Source organism: Aythya fuligula, chromosome 10 (genome assembly GCF_009819795.1).
Source record: "Aythya fuligula isolate bAytFul2 chromosome 10, bAytFul2.pri, whole genome shotgun sequence".
Lineage (NCBI taxonomy): Eukaryota > Metazoa > Chordata > Aves > Anseriformes > Anatidae > Aythya > Aythya fuligula.
Window position 1 is genome coordinate 1,041,745 of NC_045568.1, and position 19,246 is coordinate 1,060,990.

General features: G+C 44.5%; 1 protein-coding gene across 1 annotated transcript; it reads left to right on the plus strand.

The window, feature by feature from the left end:
- Positions 1-867: 867 nt before the first annotated feature.
- WNT5A (Wnt family member 5A) lies at positions 868-12,493 on the plus strand. Its single transcript, XM_032194480.1, has 5 exons — positions 868-976; positions 3,684-3,817; positions 4,983-5,248; positions 10,095-10,387; positions 11,898-12,493. The coding sequence occupies exons 1-5, from the start codon at positions 971-973 to the stop codon at positions 12,354-12,356; spliced, it is 1,158 nt and encodes a 385-aa protein (XP_032050371.1). The 5' UTR covers positions 868-970; the 3' UTR covers positions 12,357-12,493.
- The last annotated feature ends 6,753 nt before the right edge of the window (positions 12,494-19,246 follow it).

Genomic DNA, 19,246 nt, shown 5'->3' on the forward strand with positions numbered 1-19,246 from the left:
CGGGCGGGGAGCAGAGCCGAGGAGGACGGGCCACCCTCGCTGCCCCGCGTCGCTCTCTGCCCGGTGCTGGGGGCTTCTGCCCGCGATGGATTGGGGGAGCCGCAGCTCCTGAAGTCCCGGACTTCTCCCCTCCCCCGGCCCCTACTCGCCTTGCAGGATCAGTTGCCCCCTAAGACAGACACACGCGTGCACAAGGGTCCCCCTCCCCCTTCCTTGGTTGTGCAGAAACTTTTTTTAAGTTGAGCTCTTTTTTTTTTTTTTTTTTTTACTTTTTTTTTTTTCCTTTTCCTTCTGTGCGTAAAATGGAGGGAGCCAGCCCGAGGATGGCTCTGCAGCCGCGGACGCCCAGCTCCGCAGCTCCCAGCTCTTAAGCAAAGCGAAGGGGGGGCAGCCGGGGGGGGGGGAGCCCTGCGCCCGCTCGGCTCCGCTCGTCCCCCCTCGCCCGGTCCGCGCGGGGCCACGCAGGGTGCGCGCCGCCGGGGGCCGGGTGGGAGCTCGGGGAGCCCCGCGGCGGCACCACCTGGGCTGGTGGGACGGATTGTCGCCCGCGGCGCTTTCGCTGCTGCTTGTGAAGATTTTTTATTTGCTTCCGCGCAATCACGCCCACGGGCGCTGTGTGCGTGTGTTGGGTTGGCTTTTTTTTTTTGGCTTTTATTTTTTTTTCCTCCTTCTTCTGGTGGTGGAAAGCTCTAATTACTGCGATTGCTGATGGACCTTGGAAAGAAGGCTGCACTGGTGCCCCGCTCCGCAGTCGGACACGCTCAGCCTGCGCCGGACAGCCCGGCCGCTCCGCTGCCCCCCGCCAGCTCCGCGGTCCCCGCGCTGCCCCGGCAGCCGCCGCCGCCGTCCGCTGCCTGGGAGGGAGGATACCGCCCGGCTCCTGCGAGCCAGGATTTTACTTTTGCCTCGCCCTTTCCCCCCGTGCTCTGCTTGGATTACTTGGCTGCTCTCTCTCGGTGATCCTGCGGCGATGGAGGTGAGTCCGTGCGGGGCCGAGAGCCCCCGCACCCACGGGGGGCGCGCAGGGCGGGCGGCACCTCCGCGGGGTGCAGGGCTCCGGCCGCGGGGCGCCCCCCCTCCCTCGCGCCCCCCGAGCCGCTGCCGGGAGCTCCCACCTTTGCGCGCTCACCCGTTGCACCCCGCCTGGAAAAAAGCTCCTTGATTCCCCCCCCTCCGCTTTTTTTTTTTTATTTTTTTTTTATTTTTCCTTCTGTTTTCAATTTTCCCCCCGAAGAGAAGCTGCCCGCCGCAAGGACACTTGCTGGGCTGGCTCTGCCCGCCGCGTCCCGGTGCATCTCTCTGGCAGCGGCTCCCAAGGCGAGTTAAAGACATCTTTCCAAACTTCCCAAACTTTCCCGAGGAGGATCGCTATGGAGGAGCTCAACGTCGGCGCTAATGGTGGCCTGTACCTTTAAGGAGAGCTGGCTGGGGGCCAGCGGAGGACCCGGAGTCACCCCCCTTCCTTTCCCCCCTTTTAATTTTATTCTAAATTTCTGGAGATTATCACTCTGCATCTGCAGAGGGTCCCGCCTGGGTCAGAGCGGAGGAGCGAGGCTCCTCGGGTCCCCTCGGCGCTGCGAGGACTCCATGTTGGAAAGCCTGTTGGCTTTTTGTTGTTTGTTTGTTTTTAATTGTCGGTTGGATGCTAAATCGGTTGCGCTCGGAGGGTCACGGAGAGTTCAGCGGGGCCGGGAAACGAGGCTCCCACCCGGGCCGGAGGTGCGCGGTCGGCCCCGGGGAGCCACGGCCGGGAGCCGGGCTGGGAGCCGGGGGCTTCCCCGCGGAGCCGGCCCGCGGTTTACAGCCCCCCGGAGCCGGGGCTCTGGATGCCGCCTTCCCGCAGGTAGTGCTCCCAGAAAACCAGATGCCTTCGCAGGCTTTCCAGACACCCCGTGTAAAACAGGATCACAGGCGAGCCCGCGGCTGCAGGATGTGTAAAAGCCTCCCTTTTCATCTCAGCAAAGAGCAAGGGCTCCGCATGGGGTGCATTAAATACCCAAAACCAATCTCGGCGGCCCTACAAAGTTATAAACGGTGCCTCACGCTCCTGATAGCCAGTACTGCCGGCGAATTCCCCTCCCCAAGTTTGTTTTTTTTTTTTTTTTTTTTTTCCTTTTTTGTTTTTGACGGCAGCTTGTCAGCCGGAGGGGCCGGGCCCCCGGGCGCAGGTGCCTTTCCCCGCCTGGCCTCGCCGCCTCGGGAGGACGAGGAGGGCGACAGCGGCCCCTGTGCGGGCCGGGAGGTGCCGTCGGAGGGGCAGCAGCCTCCCGGCCCCGACGCCTCCCGGGGCTCCGGCGGTCGAGGCCGCCCCCTGTTGGGAGCGGGGTGCCAGGGCTCCCCTGGGGCTGCCGGGCCGGGGCTGGGGGCTCGGGGCTGCGGCAGGGTCCAAGGGGACACCCGCCTCCCTTAGAAGGGGAGGGCCGAGGCAGCGAGGCTTTGACCCCAACGTCCCGGCCCCGCTGCTCCCCGCAGGCACCGAGCTGGGGGTCTCCGAACCATGGTACTTCTGTGGTGTTAGCTGCAAAGCTCCTGGTTCAAAAACAGCAAAGCAAACCGAGAAAACCCCCAAAGCACCACCACACCTTGGTGCCGCAGCGAGCTCCAGCCACACCTTGCCCAGCCCCGGCTCTCGCACTTCTCCCGGCACCGTCGGGCTCCTGCTGCCGGACCCTGGGCCCTGCCGCGGGGACCGAGGAGCTGGCCCGCCTCCTCCTCTCCCGTCCCGGAATGTGCAGCCCCCTCAGGGGGTGGCCAGGGCCGACGAGGCTTCGCCTAGGGCTACGCGTGCTGCCAGCTGCCCTTCCCCACGCATGTTCGGGCAGGTTCCGTGGCAGCCCCAGTCTTCTCCTCCAGACCCTTCACAAACAGAAAGAAATTAGAATTAAGAACACCTTGGGTTCGGCATTAAGGGCTTTTTGAGAATGAATAGGGAGCCCCCAAGTGTCGAAATGTCTTTTTTTTTTTTTTTTTTTTTTTTTCTCCTCACTTCCAAGGGGAGGGGAAATAAAAAAAAAAACTGAATGGCACTGGTTAGTGAGTTAAAGAGTCCCGTGTGAGGACGCAGGCGGAGATCGCAGGACCTGTCGGGGGAAGCGTTTGGCTCCCTAGCCGGCCTCCTGCTCGCCGTGGGGCCACCGCTTGGGGCTCTTGCGCTCCCCTCCTCCCCCCCCCGGCCAGCGCCGACCCCGACCGGTCCGGGTGCTGCCGTCGGGGCTGTCACCGCGGCTCCAGCGCCGAGCGGGGGCTGCGGGGACCGGCTTCCCCCGTCCCGCTCGGATGCTGACTCCGGAGCGTAATGCCCGGTACTCGGACAGTGGGGGGAGCAGGGACGGGATCCCCGGAACCTCCCGTGGCCCCGTCTCGTCCCGGACAGGGTGCGGGGGGCGGTGGGGCAAGGGCCACGCGGCGCTGGTCGCCGTGCGGCCGCCCCGGGAAGGCGGTGTCCGGGCTTGGGGGGGCGTGGGTGGGTTCTGCCCGGGGGTGGGGGGCCGGGGGTGGGTTCTGCCCGCTGGAGCGGCAGCCGCGACCTGCCCGCGTCTGGCACCGAAACCGCGGCGGGGAGAAGGGCGGGCGAGTCAGCGTCAAGTTAAAAGGGGCCCGGATACTTCCGTTGTTTAAACTTGAATGCTTGAAAATGGTCTGAGAAGCAATAAACAATCTGATCCTTTTTCTCCCCCCTCTAGAAATCCACTGCAGTATTAATTCAAGGAGGTGCTTTGGGGACAGTTGGCAGTACAATGGCTTCTCAGTACCTCATAGTGGCTCTGGCCGTTTTCTCCTCTTTTACCCAGGTTGTAATAGAAGCCAGCTCTTGGTGGTAAGCATCTTGTATTGACTTGATTTTAAAAGGGGGAGTCAAGTTTTGCTTGATTAAATGTCTATTTACTTCATATGTGCTTTGTTTCTGGGGGAGCAGCACATGAAGGAGTCAGCAGGGGAGTCATGTTTTAGCTGTAATATGTTGTGTAGTAAAATGAATGTGTTCCTGGAGCAAGCAGAATTGTGTAGGATCTCGTGTTGTAAAACTCAGTTTTTAGAATGGTTTAAAGTAGATTCTCTTTGGGTTTGACCATCTTTAAATTTCTAGAATTGCATTCTTTTAAAGGAGTCATTTCAACTCCTGTAGATTAGTTTTTTTTTTTTTTTAATATATAAAAGAAAATATGGAATTACCACTGAAAACCTCTATTAGATTAAAATTTAGGTTTGAAGTTTTCCAATAAGCTTAACGCTTAAATGCTTATACATATATTTTGTTACCAAAAAAGTACATTTTTGTTTCTGTTTTGCCAAATTATCTGTTTCTCTACAGTGTACGATGTGGGGAGTTCTTGAAATAAGTGTTTCTCTGCTGTTTCAATTGATCCTGTTGAGATTAATGGCCGCTTTCTAACTGAAATATTGCGTGAAAAGTACTTTAAGAATTAAGAAAACAAAGTTGATTTTGTTTATGATGTTTATACTTGCCTCTGTTTTTCTGTGTCATTTGGAAGAAGCTGGAAGCAGTCTATAGCAAGTTTCCAACTTCTAGCATGTTAAAGGTTTCCCTGTTTGTTTACGATAGAACAGATTGAAAATCCAGATCTAAATCTAAAATGTGTGTTAATATAGAGTGGGTATGGGGGGCTTTTTTTGTTTTTGCTCTATGTATTTTCTGGCCTTGCTGTTGTTTGTGGCTTCTGTTATTTTTACTACGTCCATTTGAGCTAGAGAAAGATTGCCTAGTACAAGTCTTCCAAATTTGTGTTGTACTTCAGTCCCTAATGTATGGTGATAACCGTATGGATGGGATATAATAACTTCTGTGCTATCTTTAAAATAAGTTTCATATTTTTTTTGTTTTGTTTGTTATTTTTTTCTCCATCTTGATAGCAAAAACAGGAGGTTTAATGCTTATATACAATACAGTTCTGTTTGGGATTTATAGACTTTTTTTTTTTTTTCGGTCTTCTCTTTATTAATAGAAATCTTTCTTTATGCAGGTCTTTAGGGATGAACCCTATGAACCCCATGAACCCTGTTCAGATGTCAGAGGTATACATAATAGGAGCCCAGCCACTGTGTAGCCAGCTAGCAGGGCTTTCCCAAGGACAGAAGAAACTCTGCCAGTTGTATCAGGACCACATGCAGTTCATTGGAGAGGGTGCGAAGACCGGTATTAAGGAATGCCAGTATCAGTTCAGACATAGAAGATGGAATTGCAGCACTGTGGACAACAACTCTGTTTTTGGCAGAGTCATGCAGATAGGTAGGAAGCAACATCTTTATGATTAAACTCTTGTCTAAGGATATGTATGGCACATAATGTTCTGCACTTGAAGCTCTTGCCAGGTTCTTACTGCATACTGTATACAATCAAGTGTTTTTAAAAGTTGGCAAAGGAGTTGAATTATTTTTAGCTGGAGGTGATTTCCCACCACTGTCCAGCCATGTCTGTTGGAAAACAAAGTAGGAATATACATCTGCATATGGGAATACACTAGAAAGGAAAATGTGTCCCTGGCATCTCCTTTTAGAAAACCTGAGACAAAATAAAGGCAATCTAAGAGAATTAAAAACAGCAGCGTCTTGTAAAATTAAAGATGTCCCTGTCTAGTTCCAAAGTTAGCGGCTGCATAATAAATTGCTCTTGGTCTGGAAGTTAACTGAAAATTGCTGCTCTGTCTGTTAGTGTTTATAGGCAATTCCTTCTTGCTTATTTCCAGGTATGGTAACTTTTTCTATTTCTGAGGAAGCTAGGTTTGTGTTAAAAATAGCATGACAGGGTAATCTCTATGAAATCAGTTCTATCAGGGCAAAACATGTGATTGTCCTTGCAACTTGCATTTGATGTAATCATGTAGCTGGTAGGAGAGACAAATTCCTGTTTAACATCTTATCGCAATTTGGTGGGCACCCAATCCTTTCCCTATCAGATTGTCTTTGAAATGTGCTTCTCCAGTGTTCACGTGCTGCCTGCTTTTCCTATCATTTAAGGACCTTGTATTTTAAAGTCCTTGGCAAAATTTTAACTAGTGCTACTGAACTGGGTCCATGGTGAAACCTTCCTCTGACTTTCCCAGGTTGGATTGCTGATACTGTGGAAGCAACTGGAAAAGCTTTGTTTCTCTGTGTGACAATTTTGAACTTCTTTGTTAGCGATCAGTGACTGACAAACTCAGCATTGCTTTTTACCTGGAGATGTAAAGAAAAGTTTTTATTTCAGCTTTTTTTTTTTTCCTGGCCTGCTTTACAAAGGAGGGTTTTAAAATCAAATCCAAGCTAGGTTTATCAGTAAATGCATGAACTCCAGTAAAACTTGAAGGAATACCATCAATTCATATTTGTTCTCAGTGTTTGTAAAAAGGAGTTTGTTTTTATTTGTCTGACAATCTCCAAATAAAATCTATTGCATAAAAGTATCTAATTGAAACAGCTGGTTTCAGACAAACAATCTTCCTTAGGCTTTTTCCAAGCACAGTATTAACATCCCTCTGTAGAGTTTACTTTTTGCCCTATGTCTACTAGCATATGAAACATAAAAGAAAACTCTTTCTGTAGACCTTTCTATTCTAATAATCTAACAAATGCCAGCAAAATAATCTGTTTGAAATTTGTGCCTTCACCTTTCATCCCTTATTTATTATTCAAGCAAGTGAAAATTAGCTCGAGGGTACTACTGGTATGAAGAAATGTACAGGATCAGGCCCGTGAGTTGTGGTGTCTGTCTCCAGAATAGAAGTTTCTGCCCTCCCCAAGTATGACTGATCTATTTAAAGTTGGTTTCTTTCAAGTTAAATAACTTTGCCGCACCCTTCTCCTGAATATGACTGCGTTAGCTGATGTCTACACAGCAATTTATCATGTAATTAAGCCACTTATTCTAATTGCAGATGGAAGCAAGGTTAATAGCCATATTAAAGAGTTAAAGTTCCTAAAGAGTGGATTCATTGAGAACGAGAAAGGTGTTGTCGGTACCAGTTGTATTATTCCATGCTGACCTTTCAGTAATGACCAGCTGCTTGTCCTCTGAATGGAAGGAAAAATGAGTACTTTTAGAGCCTGATCCAATTTAACTTCAGCCTGCCTTATGCTGACTTGTTGAAGGCTGTCAGCATTTCCTTACTCTCACCAATGTGAGAAGATTGTAGCCGAGGACTGAATGTGCGTAGTTTGGGAGGATTTTGTCATCCGAGCTAACGCCTTTTGCTGGTAGTGCACAGAAGAGTGCCTAAGCAAAGCACTGACTGACAGCACAGTAATTACTGCAGCACATAAATGGACAGTCTTTCTTCCAGGATTTATCTGGCAAAGTTAGCTAAAGCTGTACAAATAAACCCAGCACTGGGTTTGGAATCTTGCTCTGTGGCTTATTGAACTGCAGAGTTTCAGGGCTTTTGTTCTTTGCTGATGGTTCCCAGGTCAGGCTGTGGTCCTCACTGCCTTCCCTGCCTTGCGCCATCTCCTGGCTCTGTGGCAGGCCCGGAGCTGGCAGCGCTTGGGCTTTCAAACAGCAAAGTGCTAATGTGAAGTAAAATAACTGGATCCTCCCCCAGCAGCTTGCTGGAGTTGGGGTCCAGGCTATTCATGCCTGCTGCCTGATGCTGAATGCTCTTAAAATACAGAACAAAGAACATTTTGTATCTTACGTTCAGGTATAAAAAAAAAAAAAAGTTATGTTATTGCAGAACTATTCATATCAAGTGTAAGGCTCAGCTCCTTGCTCTGTGGGTGGCTTCCTACTTCCTATGGATGTCGAACAGCTCCATTTCTATGTTTTGTATATGGGAGAGAAGGGACTCAAACGTGTTTGGAACGTGTGTTTCCTTGCCATGGCTACAATGGAGGGAAATGCTGGGCTGTGGGAAAAGACAGATCAGACAGTGAAGGAAAGCACAGTTGTGCCTAAAGACTTTACATTTTTTATTATTTATTTATTTTTGAGTGACTTGTCCATGTGGAACCATCACCCTTCATTCATTGCTGGGGTCGATGACTTCAGGCAGTGATGACTTGCAGCCTGTGGGGGCTTGATGTCTGCTTCAGCACTTAATGTTATTTTATAATTTGCTTAAATGCTCACGGAAGGACCTCGCGGGGCAACTCTCTCTTCTGTACCCCAGCATTTTCTTCTCTGTCCCACTAAGAAGAAGTTCTTTAAAATACACTCTGAGATAATAATTCATATTAATAATACTAAAAAAAAAAAAAAAGTTAGCTTTATGGGTTTAAATCCTGCAATAAACAGCATAGCTAACCATGTGAAAGCACAAGCTAACTAAACATGAAAAAGAATAAAATGGAATGGCAGAGGCGAGTCCTGTGGTCCGAAGCAGACCACGTTTCTTTCCTCTAAATCTAGTGGAAATTTTGCTTAAGGAATTAATCCAGAAATGTGTGTTACAGAACAAACGGGAACATTAAAATCTGTATGAGGTTCCCTCCGCTATAGTTTGCTTTAAATACAAGGCATAAGTCAACGCATAAAGCCAAGTCTTTTTAACCGAAAAGGCTGCTTGTGTAACCCTTTATATCCGTAACTCTTGTAAGTACTTCCTCAAGCAGGTGTCAGGGAGAATGGAGCATTGTAAGCAGGGGGCAAAGTGCTTCTCATCTTCCTTGAATGTGATCTTTCCCAACATGAGACTTCTGATTTTTCCCATTTAAAACCAGCATCTATTACTAGAATTAATCCAGTGGATGACAGCTGTTATATTAACAAAGCTGCTCCGAGTGTAGTGTCATCCTGATGTTAAATATGGACCGGACTGTGAATTATTTATGTTCCAAAAGTGCTCAAAACCTCCTATTAGATTTGGCCTGTTATGGTAGGCCTTGCACAAACAGCTTCTGCCTCAAAATATCGTTGCCTAAATACACAGGATATGTCCAAAATGCGGCCTCTTAGAGCCCTAATTTTACGAAGGCCCATGCTGTTCCCTGAGAAACTTGTAAAATCAAGATTGGAAATTAGCTTGATCTATTGATGAGAGTAAGGATTAGGAATAGAATTTAACTCATATAAATTGAAAATAACAAGATTATAGTTAGTCTATTCTTAGTCATTCTGGGAATCTTTATTGGAAAAGATCCAGTGGGATGCTGTATCTTAAGATGAAAATCAAACTGCAGGTGGGGTCTCTGGTACAAGTTTTGCAGGGTGTTGTTTTTTGTTGTTGTTTATTTGTTATTTTGGTTTGTTTCTGAAAGCCCTTCTACTTTCATTCAAAACTTGTGGCATTCTTGGAAAAGAGGGAAATTCAGGCTCTATGTAAGGGTGTTTTTAGATACCATCGAGAGGGTGCTACTTAACCAAGTCTTGCATTGTTGTGATTGTAACTTTTTCTTCCTCAGATTTGAAACTTGGGGTTTTAAAGGCATTTAAGGGCACCAGATACAGAATAAAACTTTCAAGGCCTGCTTGTGCCATGGGTTTCTTCTTCTCTGTAATTGGTAGAAACAATTGTCCATAGATTCACCTACCTGCCACATCGACAGGAGCTGGAGTGCTGGGCACTGAGCAGCTTATGTTGTTTATTAGGTTCGTTAGCCTCCTAGAGAAGTGGCTTGTCTGCGGAGTGAGAAGTAACATGTAATTCTGCTGTGCATTTCTTTTGATATCAGGTGGCTTTGTAAAATGCTATAACTTTACATAAATTGGAGCAAGGGGGAGAGGTGCATAAATCATCTTTGAGAAGTAGTAATTTAAGAACCAGACCTTTTAAAAGTTGTGTTTACCATCTCTCTTTTCTGAAGGGCAGTGAGCCTGCTTCCCTCCTCCCCGCCCCAGCAGGCAGGGCTGCTATGGCCCGGCTGGTGGCCTGTTTGGGGCCACTGCCCTGCCACATCCCTCCTCCCAGCTCCATGCCTTTCCCAGTACCAATGAGATGCAACTGCTCTTCATAAATACCTCATGTGCTCCTGTGGGATTGAGGGTGGAGTTCATTTGGTGGGGTTGTTTTTGGAGTAGAGATTTTTGGAGGAGCACTGTTCAGGGTTACTCTGCCCTTCAGTAGGAGAATGAGTTTTGGAGGCTCTTGGAGGGCTCGGTCCCCTGGGTGGGCTGGGGTGGTGAATGAAGGTCCTCCCGTAATACTGTTCATCTTTCTGTGCAGGCAGCCGGGAGACAGCGTTCACCTACGCGGTGAGCGCGGCTGGGGTGGTCAATGCCATGAGCCGCGCCTGCAGGGAGGGTGAGCTCTCCTCCTGTGGCTGCAGCCGGGCTGCGCGGCCCAAGGACCTGCCTCGGGACTGGCTGTGGGGTGGCTGTGGGGACAACATCGAGTATGGATACCGCTTCGCCAAGGAGTTCGTTGATGCCCGGGAGCGGGAGAGAGTTTACCAGAGAGGATCCTACGAGAGTGCCCGGATCATGATGAACCTGCACAACAACGAGGCTGGGAGGAGAGTAAGTCCCTCTGCCCCCACACATCCCTCCCTTTGGGGAAAGCCTGGGAGGTCATCTGCCACCAAGCTTGTCTCTGTTTTGATAGGCAAGACAACAAAATAGAAAACACAGGTATAGGTGGGTGAAGAGTGTATGGATTTGTGTTGCTCTTGGTTGCCTTTCCCATGGAAGGACCGGGACTGGAGTGGGTTGTGTTTTCCTCCATGCTAGTTCAGTAGAAGTGCCTAGCACACTGCACATTTTCTGTACAATTTTATTAGTTTGTGTTTCCAGCTGGCACCGTGTGTGCTAGAGGGAAGAGAGATACACTGAGCTTCACTGTCTGGAATAGTGCTGTAGGATTGTTCCCACTTTTTTTTTTTTTCTTTTTTTTCCTGCTTTAAGAGGATGCAAAAAGCTCCTCCATATTATTAGAAAACATCATCTTCTATAGTTAAACATGTCTTTATGGTTTCTTTAATCTGAAGAATGCCTTAAATGAAGGGGTGTAAACTTTTATTTTTTTTAATAGTCTGAATATGAAGAGCCAAAATCATTATTTTGCTAGAGCTTGACATGCCAGAAATAGTCGGCTGGACACTTTACACTTGTGTTTTAAGGTGAAGAAGGATGAAAGATAATTGAAGATTAATAGTATTTAAATGTGAAAGGAGGATGTCTGAAAGCAGTGGACAGGCCAATTTACCATTAGTGAGAAGAAAAACGACACTTTCACGGTTGCTTATGGAGACTAGCAGCTTTTTCCTTCCTCAGCCTCATCTTTGCAGTGCCATTTGGCAGTGCTGAGACTTTCTGTAACTGCTGGGTGGAAGTTGTCTACAGTATCATCTAATGTGTCAGACCCAAGGATTTTTGGGGCACTGTCAATACTGATTCTCATTTCTATTTGTACAGGGCAAATGAGTGATATTTCCCTGCCAAAGCTTAGTAAAGAGGATATTGCTGTGTTGCTCTGTCTTCCACCCATAGGTGTTTGGGGTTTTCTTCTTGGATGAAGTCTCTGTTGCAGAGCAGTATTTGGGGTAGGAGGAGAATACTGAGCCAAGAGTAGACAATCAGCTGCAGCTGAGCCAGGAACAAGAGGAACCTTAATTCTTTCCCTAATTGAAGCCTCAAGCTGAGATCAATAGAGAGAGTAATTCAGATAGGAAAATAAAGGGATGTTTTACATTTCTCAATGAAACAGCAAAATCTTTGCTGTCATCAGAGCAAATTCCTAAAATTTGAATGCAGCATGACTGATGCTTCTGTCTGGTCTGTGTATGTGCTGCTATGGCTGTTTGTGTGGTGGGGAGAGGCTGGCAAAATCTCTCCCCTCTCCCTTGCCCCCTCGTCTGGGTTAACAAGGGTGCGTGGGGTGAGCTTGCGCTCTGCCCTCCTGCTGTATTGCAGGAGGGAGGAGGATGCTAGGAGAAGGGGGAAGGGGACAGAGAAATGAGGGGCATAAATGCTGTCACAGTTATGCTAATCTTTCACCATCTTTTCTCCTTTCTCGCCCTGCCTTTTCCAGACTGTGTACAACCTGGCTGACGTGGCCTGTAAATGCCATGGTGTCTCAGGCTCCTGTAGCCTGAAGACCTGTTGGCTGCAGCTTGCCGATTTCCGCAAGGTAGGCGATGCCCTGAAGGAGAAATACGATAGTGCTGCTGCCATGAAACTCAACAGCCGGGGCAAGCTAGTGCAGGTGAACAGCCGCTTCAACGCACCCACTATTCATGACCTTGTCTATATCGATCCCAGCCCCGACTACTGTGTGCGCAACGAGAGCACCGGGTCCCTGGGTACCCAGGGCCGCCTTTGCAATAAGACCTCGGAGGGCATGGATGGCTGTGAACTCATGTGCTGCGGCCGGGGGTACGACCAGTTCAAGACGGTACAGCGAGAGCGCTGCCATTGCAAGTTCCACTGGTGCTGCTACGTTAAATGCAAGTTATGCACAGAGATTGTGGACCAGTTTGTGTGCAAATAGGAGACGGATGAGGTAGGAGGAACTGTGGCCACCTGCCCACAAGGGGTGCAGGCCCCTCTCACCTTCCAGAGGACTATCTCCACTTTATTTATAGAGTCCCACGAGTTGTTGTCTTCTTTTAAGGAAAAGAAAAAAAAAGAAAAGAAAAAAAAAAGGGCAGGGGGAAGGAAAAATTAAAAAAAAAAAAAAAAAAAAAGAAATGCAAAGGTTGCAAAGAGTGCCTGGAACCCTCTCTGTGTCCATCCCAGAACTGTGTGTGGCTTATGTTTTTGGCAATAAGGCAATAATGGGGGAGAACCTGAGGATATTTATTTTACAAAGTGAAGCAAAAAAGTTGACTTTTCTTTAAAATTATAGAGTAGTTTGAGGGGAAAATCCAACATATCCCAATTTAGTCCCATGGGATATAATACATGTGCAGTAGGCAGAGCAACCATGTAATGTGCTTGCGATGTTAGAACAATCCTAATGGATGTGAGGAACATACAGACCTGTCCATTCAGACACTAGTAGTTATCAAAAATAGGGTATATAGAGCTGTTCAGTACAATCAGGGCTCTGTAAATAAGGAGTGGTATATTTATCATGAAGTGCAGTCAGTTGCATATCTGAATGTGCCCACTTAAGTATGTGATGTCATTGGAGGGTAAAGAGCAAAGGATCATAAAGGCTTCAACTGCGCTATTCTTGACTCACTGAATTTGGCTCCAGAACCTACTGAGACCAAAAATCCAAAAAGACACAAAAAGTCTGCCTTGATGAATAGCATAAATACTCCACAAGGGAGAACTTGACCTTATTAGCTAATTCTGGCATTCGAGTATCTCATCTCACAGAGCAGTGTATCGAGAGCCAACAAGGTGCCGGTTGTGTGGGACACTGCAGCCTGGTGGGAGGGTGGCTGTGTGCTTGCAGGCAGTGGAAGATGCAAGCTTGCAAAGTTGCAGTCTCCTAGCCTGGAAAGCCCTTTGAAAACAGAATTCCCCAAATTTGAAAATGCCTAAAAAATGGTGTAATAGCCATCTATCTTTCGAAACACAGCTTGACAAATAACTTCTCTAATTTTATGAGAGAAAATAAATCATTAGATATCCACTCTTGGAATGATTGATTTTTACTATTTTTTTGCAGATTTTGGGAACGCTTTCACTTAAAGAGACAATAGTTTCATACTGTAATAACATTAACCGGCTATTATAGTTCAATGAAATGTTGCAACAATACCAAATTTATCATCCTATGTCTTTAATACACATGCTTTAGATAATATATTGCAGATATATACTACAACTGTTCAGACTATACACGAGCAGTTACATATATATGGGAAAACTGGTCTGCTGGTGTCTGATATTTCAAAGCTTTTTGTACATATATATTTTAATGATTTAAGAAATAATAAAACTTCTAAATTACAGGGGCAGTTCATCCCCCATTTTCTTTTCCAGATCTCTTCAGGCTTGTCAATGAATATTTTTTTTTTTTTTTTTTTTTAATTATTATTATTTTTAAGAACCTTTATAATTTGAAAAATTTAAGGATTATCATGAAGAATCACAGAAGTAAGCCTTTTCCCAGCTACAGGACTTTCTTGGGCTGTTGTTAGAGGCAGCACCTCGCACTTGCATTAATATTGGTCTGGAGATACTTCTATTCCACTTACACTGTAGGGGCATCATTAGTTACTGAAAGGAGACAAAACTCCAAAATGTGCTGCATTTTGTCCTTGGTTTTTAGTTTTTGAAATGGGAATTATTTGTTGAACAATATGTATTTACACATGATTTCCTTATTGGTTCAGAGGCCTCCTTCCAGCTCAGTTCCATCCAACAAGTTCAAGAAATTGGTATTGCAAATACCAAGTAAGGAAAATCTTTCACTTTAGCCTAGTTGTACTAAAGCCTTAACTCTTCACAAGCCTATAAGCTCTATCATTAAGTTCATCTTGATCATTTATCAGTTTCTTAAATGGCGCTTTATTGCTCTTAATTTATTGTACAAGGACATATTTACCCCTCATCTTCAGATGTTTGCAAAGAATATCTTTAAAGTAAGATAAATAAAGCACTAATTCATTGAATATGTCACTTTTGGTTTTTATTATATGAAAACCATGCTCATTTTTTTCATTTACTGAATTACCTCTCTCTTGTTCCTTTTTAGTGACTTTTATCTGAGCAGAACTGAATCTCATGATCCTAGCTATTAAAACACTATTTAATGTAAAATATTTTACTTGTCATTCAGATATGTAAATCTTCTATGTCCTTTCCTCTGTTCTGTACATTTAATGTACATATTTCTGTCTTGCGTGATTTGTATATTTCACTGGTATTTTTTTTTAAAGAAAGGATTATGCCATAATGGAAGATAGACTATAAAATAAAACATTGGTTGTATATTGGGAAGTGGTTTTAATTATCTTTCAGAGAAGGATTTGTTAAAACAATGAAGAGAGTTGATTTTTAAATTTACTACATGGTAAAACAGGGAAGTGATTGCCAAACATACAAAGTACATCTCAAAAATTTATTTCTGTATTAAGAAGGAATACAGATGTAAATACTTTTTAAGTAGAGGGGAAGAAAAAAAAAAACACAACAACAACAAGAAAAAAAATCCCAGCCCAAATCCATGTGAATGTGAACTAGAAAGCATTTTAGGAATGGGTTAAGGGATTTGTTGGCAGTTGGTGGGGACTGGGGTTAATGCTGCTTGTGTGTAAATGGCTTCCAGGGCTTGCTGTAGCAACTCTGGGGCATCATGACCTGATGCTGCAGACACCTTCTTCACGTAATCCCGGTGGTGGCAGCAGGATCCTCCTGTGGTTTCCAAGATGAATATTTCAGGACTGGGTTTTGTCTGGTTTGGGCTGTGTGTGTGGTTCCTGGGGGTGAGGTTCCCCCAGCCTGATGCACAGAGGCTGACAGAGGGGAAGCTCACTTGTTTGTCCTCAGACTTCTTGCTCAGAAATGGAGTGTGTGGGCAAGTCTCTAAAAAATTCAAAGTATTGGTAGCAAGGAAGTAAAACAGAAAACTAAAATTAATATTAAAAACCAAGCCTTCTGTTCTGAGATTGACTTTTTCTATGAAGTGATTTCCTAAATAAATCTGTATTTATTTATTCTTTCTGCTGTAGAGAGCATCTTGAATTAGTGGCCTTTTCTACCACTTTTCTGCTGCTTTTCTTCATTTTCTCTATCTCTTTTTCCTTTTCCTCTTTTCCTTTTTTTTTTTTTTTTTTTTTTTTTTTTTTCTCTAACCTTCTAACATATCGAAGCTCCTTCTGGCTGCCAAGAATGTATTATCCCACAAACCAGTAGACCAACATCGTGTGTTTAAAATAGCTATTCTGGGCAAATGCAACATTCTGTGGTCCTATTACTGACATCTGGTTCAGTTTTCCATCACTTGTATATTGACCAGTATTCCTTATTGCAAAAACACAGCCCCTATTTAGGAAAGTCAGCATTTTTTTTGGACTGGATTGTACATGTATTCAAGCTCTTCCCAATAACAGAAAAGTTACCAAAAATTTCTTTATTGGCAGCAGTAAATATCTGTATGCAAAATAGTCACTATGGGCTCAGATACAAGAAAATTGTTTTTAATTTGCAGCAAAGTTAATCTGTTTAATTTTGTTACACATGCTGTTACCCCTGGTTTTGAATCTTGTATTTTTAGTGATCTTCTCAAACCTTTGTGTCCAGTTATGGATTTGCCAATACCAATACTCACCCTGTCTTTGCAAAATGTTGAAGCCACAGCTGTTAGCAGGAAGAAAACCAGGGACAGGGAGTGAACATGAAGAAGCGAACGGCAGCCTCAAGTCAGGCACCACACGCAGAAAAGAGCACCAAACCCCTTCCTTTTCTTAAGGACATGTTTCATGACCTGACAAAGATGATACAGAACTTGTAGAAATTGGTACTGAAGCTGGCAGAAAGACTGCTTTCCTTTTGGGTAAGGATTCTTGAGAAATAATTTTTAACCCCCTAAGATGTTCTTTGTAAAAGAGTGCTTTTGCTGAATCAGGAAGGGCACTTTTTTTTTTTTTTTTTTTTTTTTTTTTTTTTTTTTTTTAATCCTCCTTCTGAACTATATTCTAGAGGAAACTGTAAGAAGAAAGGGGAAAAATAAAAGTTTGGAAGGCAGTCCAGATCTGCTCTTTCATTATTCAAACTGTGTTTAAGATCCAGAGGAGGGGAGGGGAGGAAAAACATTCTCTCCTACTAAAGGCTCATGTGTATCTGTTGATGTTGCAGTGGGAGAAACTAACCATGGAGCAGTGCAGTGAAGGGTTTGTACGTGGAACTTTGTTTTTTTAAAAGGTGTGATTATAAAAATCAGTCTCTTATTTGCTGCTATTATATGAAGTTGCGTGTGTGCATTTGTATATACTCTGCTGGTACTTTCCAATTGTGTTGGCCAAATTCTGCTTTTAGTTATGGTTAGGCATCTCTCCTGACTTTGGTGGTGTCATATGAGCCTGACATTTTTCGACCAGACGTGAAGGCCCCCCTGCTCAAGCAGAATGCATATGAAATATATCAGCCTTTCTTCTGCTGGCTGGTTATTTAAACATGGGTAACTGAATTATTGTGAAACATATTCTAGGACTGCAGCTGCAAAAGCAGTAATACAGTATATTCGTAGTGATGTTTCTATGCCATACTGCCTAAGTTCCCGGTTGATTTCCAGTGCAGACGGAAAGCCGAGAATGCTTGTGGTATGTTTGTCATTATACAATTTATAAGCGTAAAATAATAATTTGTTGTCAATTAGTGTTTCTATTATAGATATACAATCAGGTAGTTTGGGCTCTCATGTTTTTTTAAGGACCTTGTATCTGTGACTATATTGAACATCGCTAACTAGGAACATTGCTGAGTGGTGTGATGCAAAGTTGCTTTTGGTAATGGCTCTAAAACACAGGATGTGCAGTGTGAATATTGGTACACTGTATGCTTTTATAGCCAATGTTGGTTTACATTGTGTTGTCTTTCCCAGCACTCCTGCTTTCTCAAATGGTAATTGAACAGCAGCAGTCAAAATACTCAGCTGACGGAGGACCCCTGAACACTCCATAGGCAGCTATTCAAACACTTTCTGAACTGGTTTGACCCATTGCTGATTTATTCCAGATCCGTTGAAAGGAATTCAAAAAATGCAAACCAAAGCGTAGAGTTTATAGTGTGTCTCACAGTTCTTTTTTGGTTTTGTTTTTATAAAGCAGCCCATTCCACAATTTCTTTCTTTTTTCATTTTTTTTTTTTTTTTAATAATTACTTTTTGAAAGTCCTTCTCCGGGCAGCATAGCCTGTGTGAAGGAACACAAGATGATGACCTCTGTGCAGTTCCTCCGGTGACCCCTGGGTCCCAGTGCCAGCTGGCATTGAGAGGGCACCTTGCAGAATGCAGCACCAGTCCCAGTGCCCTCTGATCCCCTGGCCAATAGCAGTGCAGCAGCTGCACCTTGCCAGGTGTTAAAGGATTGGCTGCTGCCTGCTGCCTCTTCTATAAGGGAAACAAGCCCAGCTCCTGGGAGGTTTTCCTGTTGTTCTTCATAAAAGAACTGCAATCTTTACACAACTTTTCTTAAGTAAGGCCTGGGATTTGTTTTCCTTGGCTATTGATTTCAGAAGATCTGATGCTTAGTAGGTTTTTATTTTTTTTTTTTTTTTTTTTTTTTTTTTTTTTAAAGGACTTCTCAAGTACCTCTTTTCTTTGTAAATCAGCAACCTTAGAGTAGTAAAGAGTAATCTCTAAGCAAACTGGAACTGACCATTGCTTGGAGCAGGGCAATTCAGAGCACTAATGCTGTAAAATACTCTTCAGCTATGTTTTTGTGTTTTTCTTTGGTGATAGGCTTCACGGCATAAAGAGAGTTGTTACTCAGCAAGATGTGAACTAGTGAACATCAGAAGAAAAGACCAAGTTATGGTGGACAAATGCATTGTTAGCAGACATTGTTGGAGTTACGTGATAGTCATAGAAAACTGCAGGTTTGCCTATTTCTAGACAGAAGTATTCCCTTGTGATATGCTTATCTCATGTAGTACATTTGTGGGTAAACAGCCTGTATGTGAATCAAGTCTGAAGATTTAATGAACTGAAAGTAAAACCATAGCCAAAGAAACATCTCCAAAAACACTATAAAGTAAATGAATAATGCAAGATGTGTCAAATCAATACTTTAAAAGTTAGTGTTGCTACAGCTCTTAAGCAGGCAAATGGTTACTTCTGTCAAAGACAATATGTCTGTTTTTAGGCCACAGTGCCATTTGATTTATATATGTACAATGAGACAAATGCTAATAATAGTAGTGTGAGAACAATTCCCGGGTAGTTATAGGCATTATGAGGAATACTGGATAGTTACAAATACCAGCAATCCTCTGTATGCATGGTGATGTGCTTGTACCTGAAAATACATAAATACATGATACTTTTTTGGTTTTTTAATCTTTTCAGAAGTATTGTGTGTCATGATTTGTGTTGCATTATACGTAATTACTTATGTTTTTGTCTATCTATTCTGGTATATGTGGGAATCTGAATGACTGACAAAGCTTATGGGGGGTGCTACAACACTTCGGTGTAAAAGGCAGTGAGAAATGCTGTACGCAGCCTAGGCAATGTGAGGTAAAGTCTTTTTTTCACCCTGATTTTGTCTCCTGTAACAAGGAAGTGCATCTAGATCCTGCATGACACATGCTTTGGAAAAGGATGACAGGAGGTCTGCTATAATGGAGGGCATAATTCATTCATACTAAGCACAAGGCCTGATCTACTGGTGTTGCCTTTGTAATGCCATTTGCATGCAATATATATTTCTATATGAACATGTCAAGTTCCAAGATCTTAACTCAAATGTAAGGTCTCTATTA

Bases quoted from the DNA above. Each gene is read 5' to 3' on its own strand.
- WNT5A (XM_032194480.1), top strand. The intron at 3,818-4,982 runs GTAAGCATCTTG...TTCTTTATGCAG, and splicing joins ATAGAAGCCAGCTCTTGGTG to GTCTTTAGGGATGAACCCTA. The intron at 5,249-10,094 runs GTAGGAAGCAAC...CTTTCTGTGCAG, and splicing joins TGGCAGAGTCATGCAGATAG to GCAGCCGGGAGACAGCGTTC.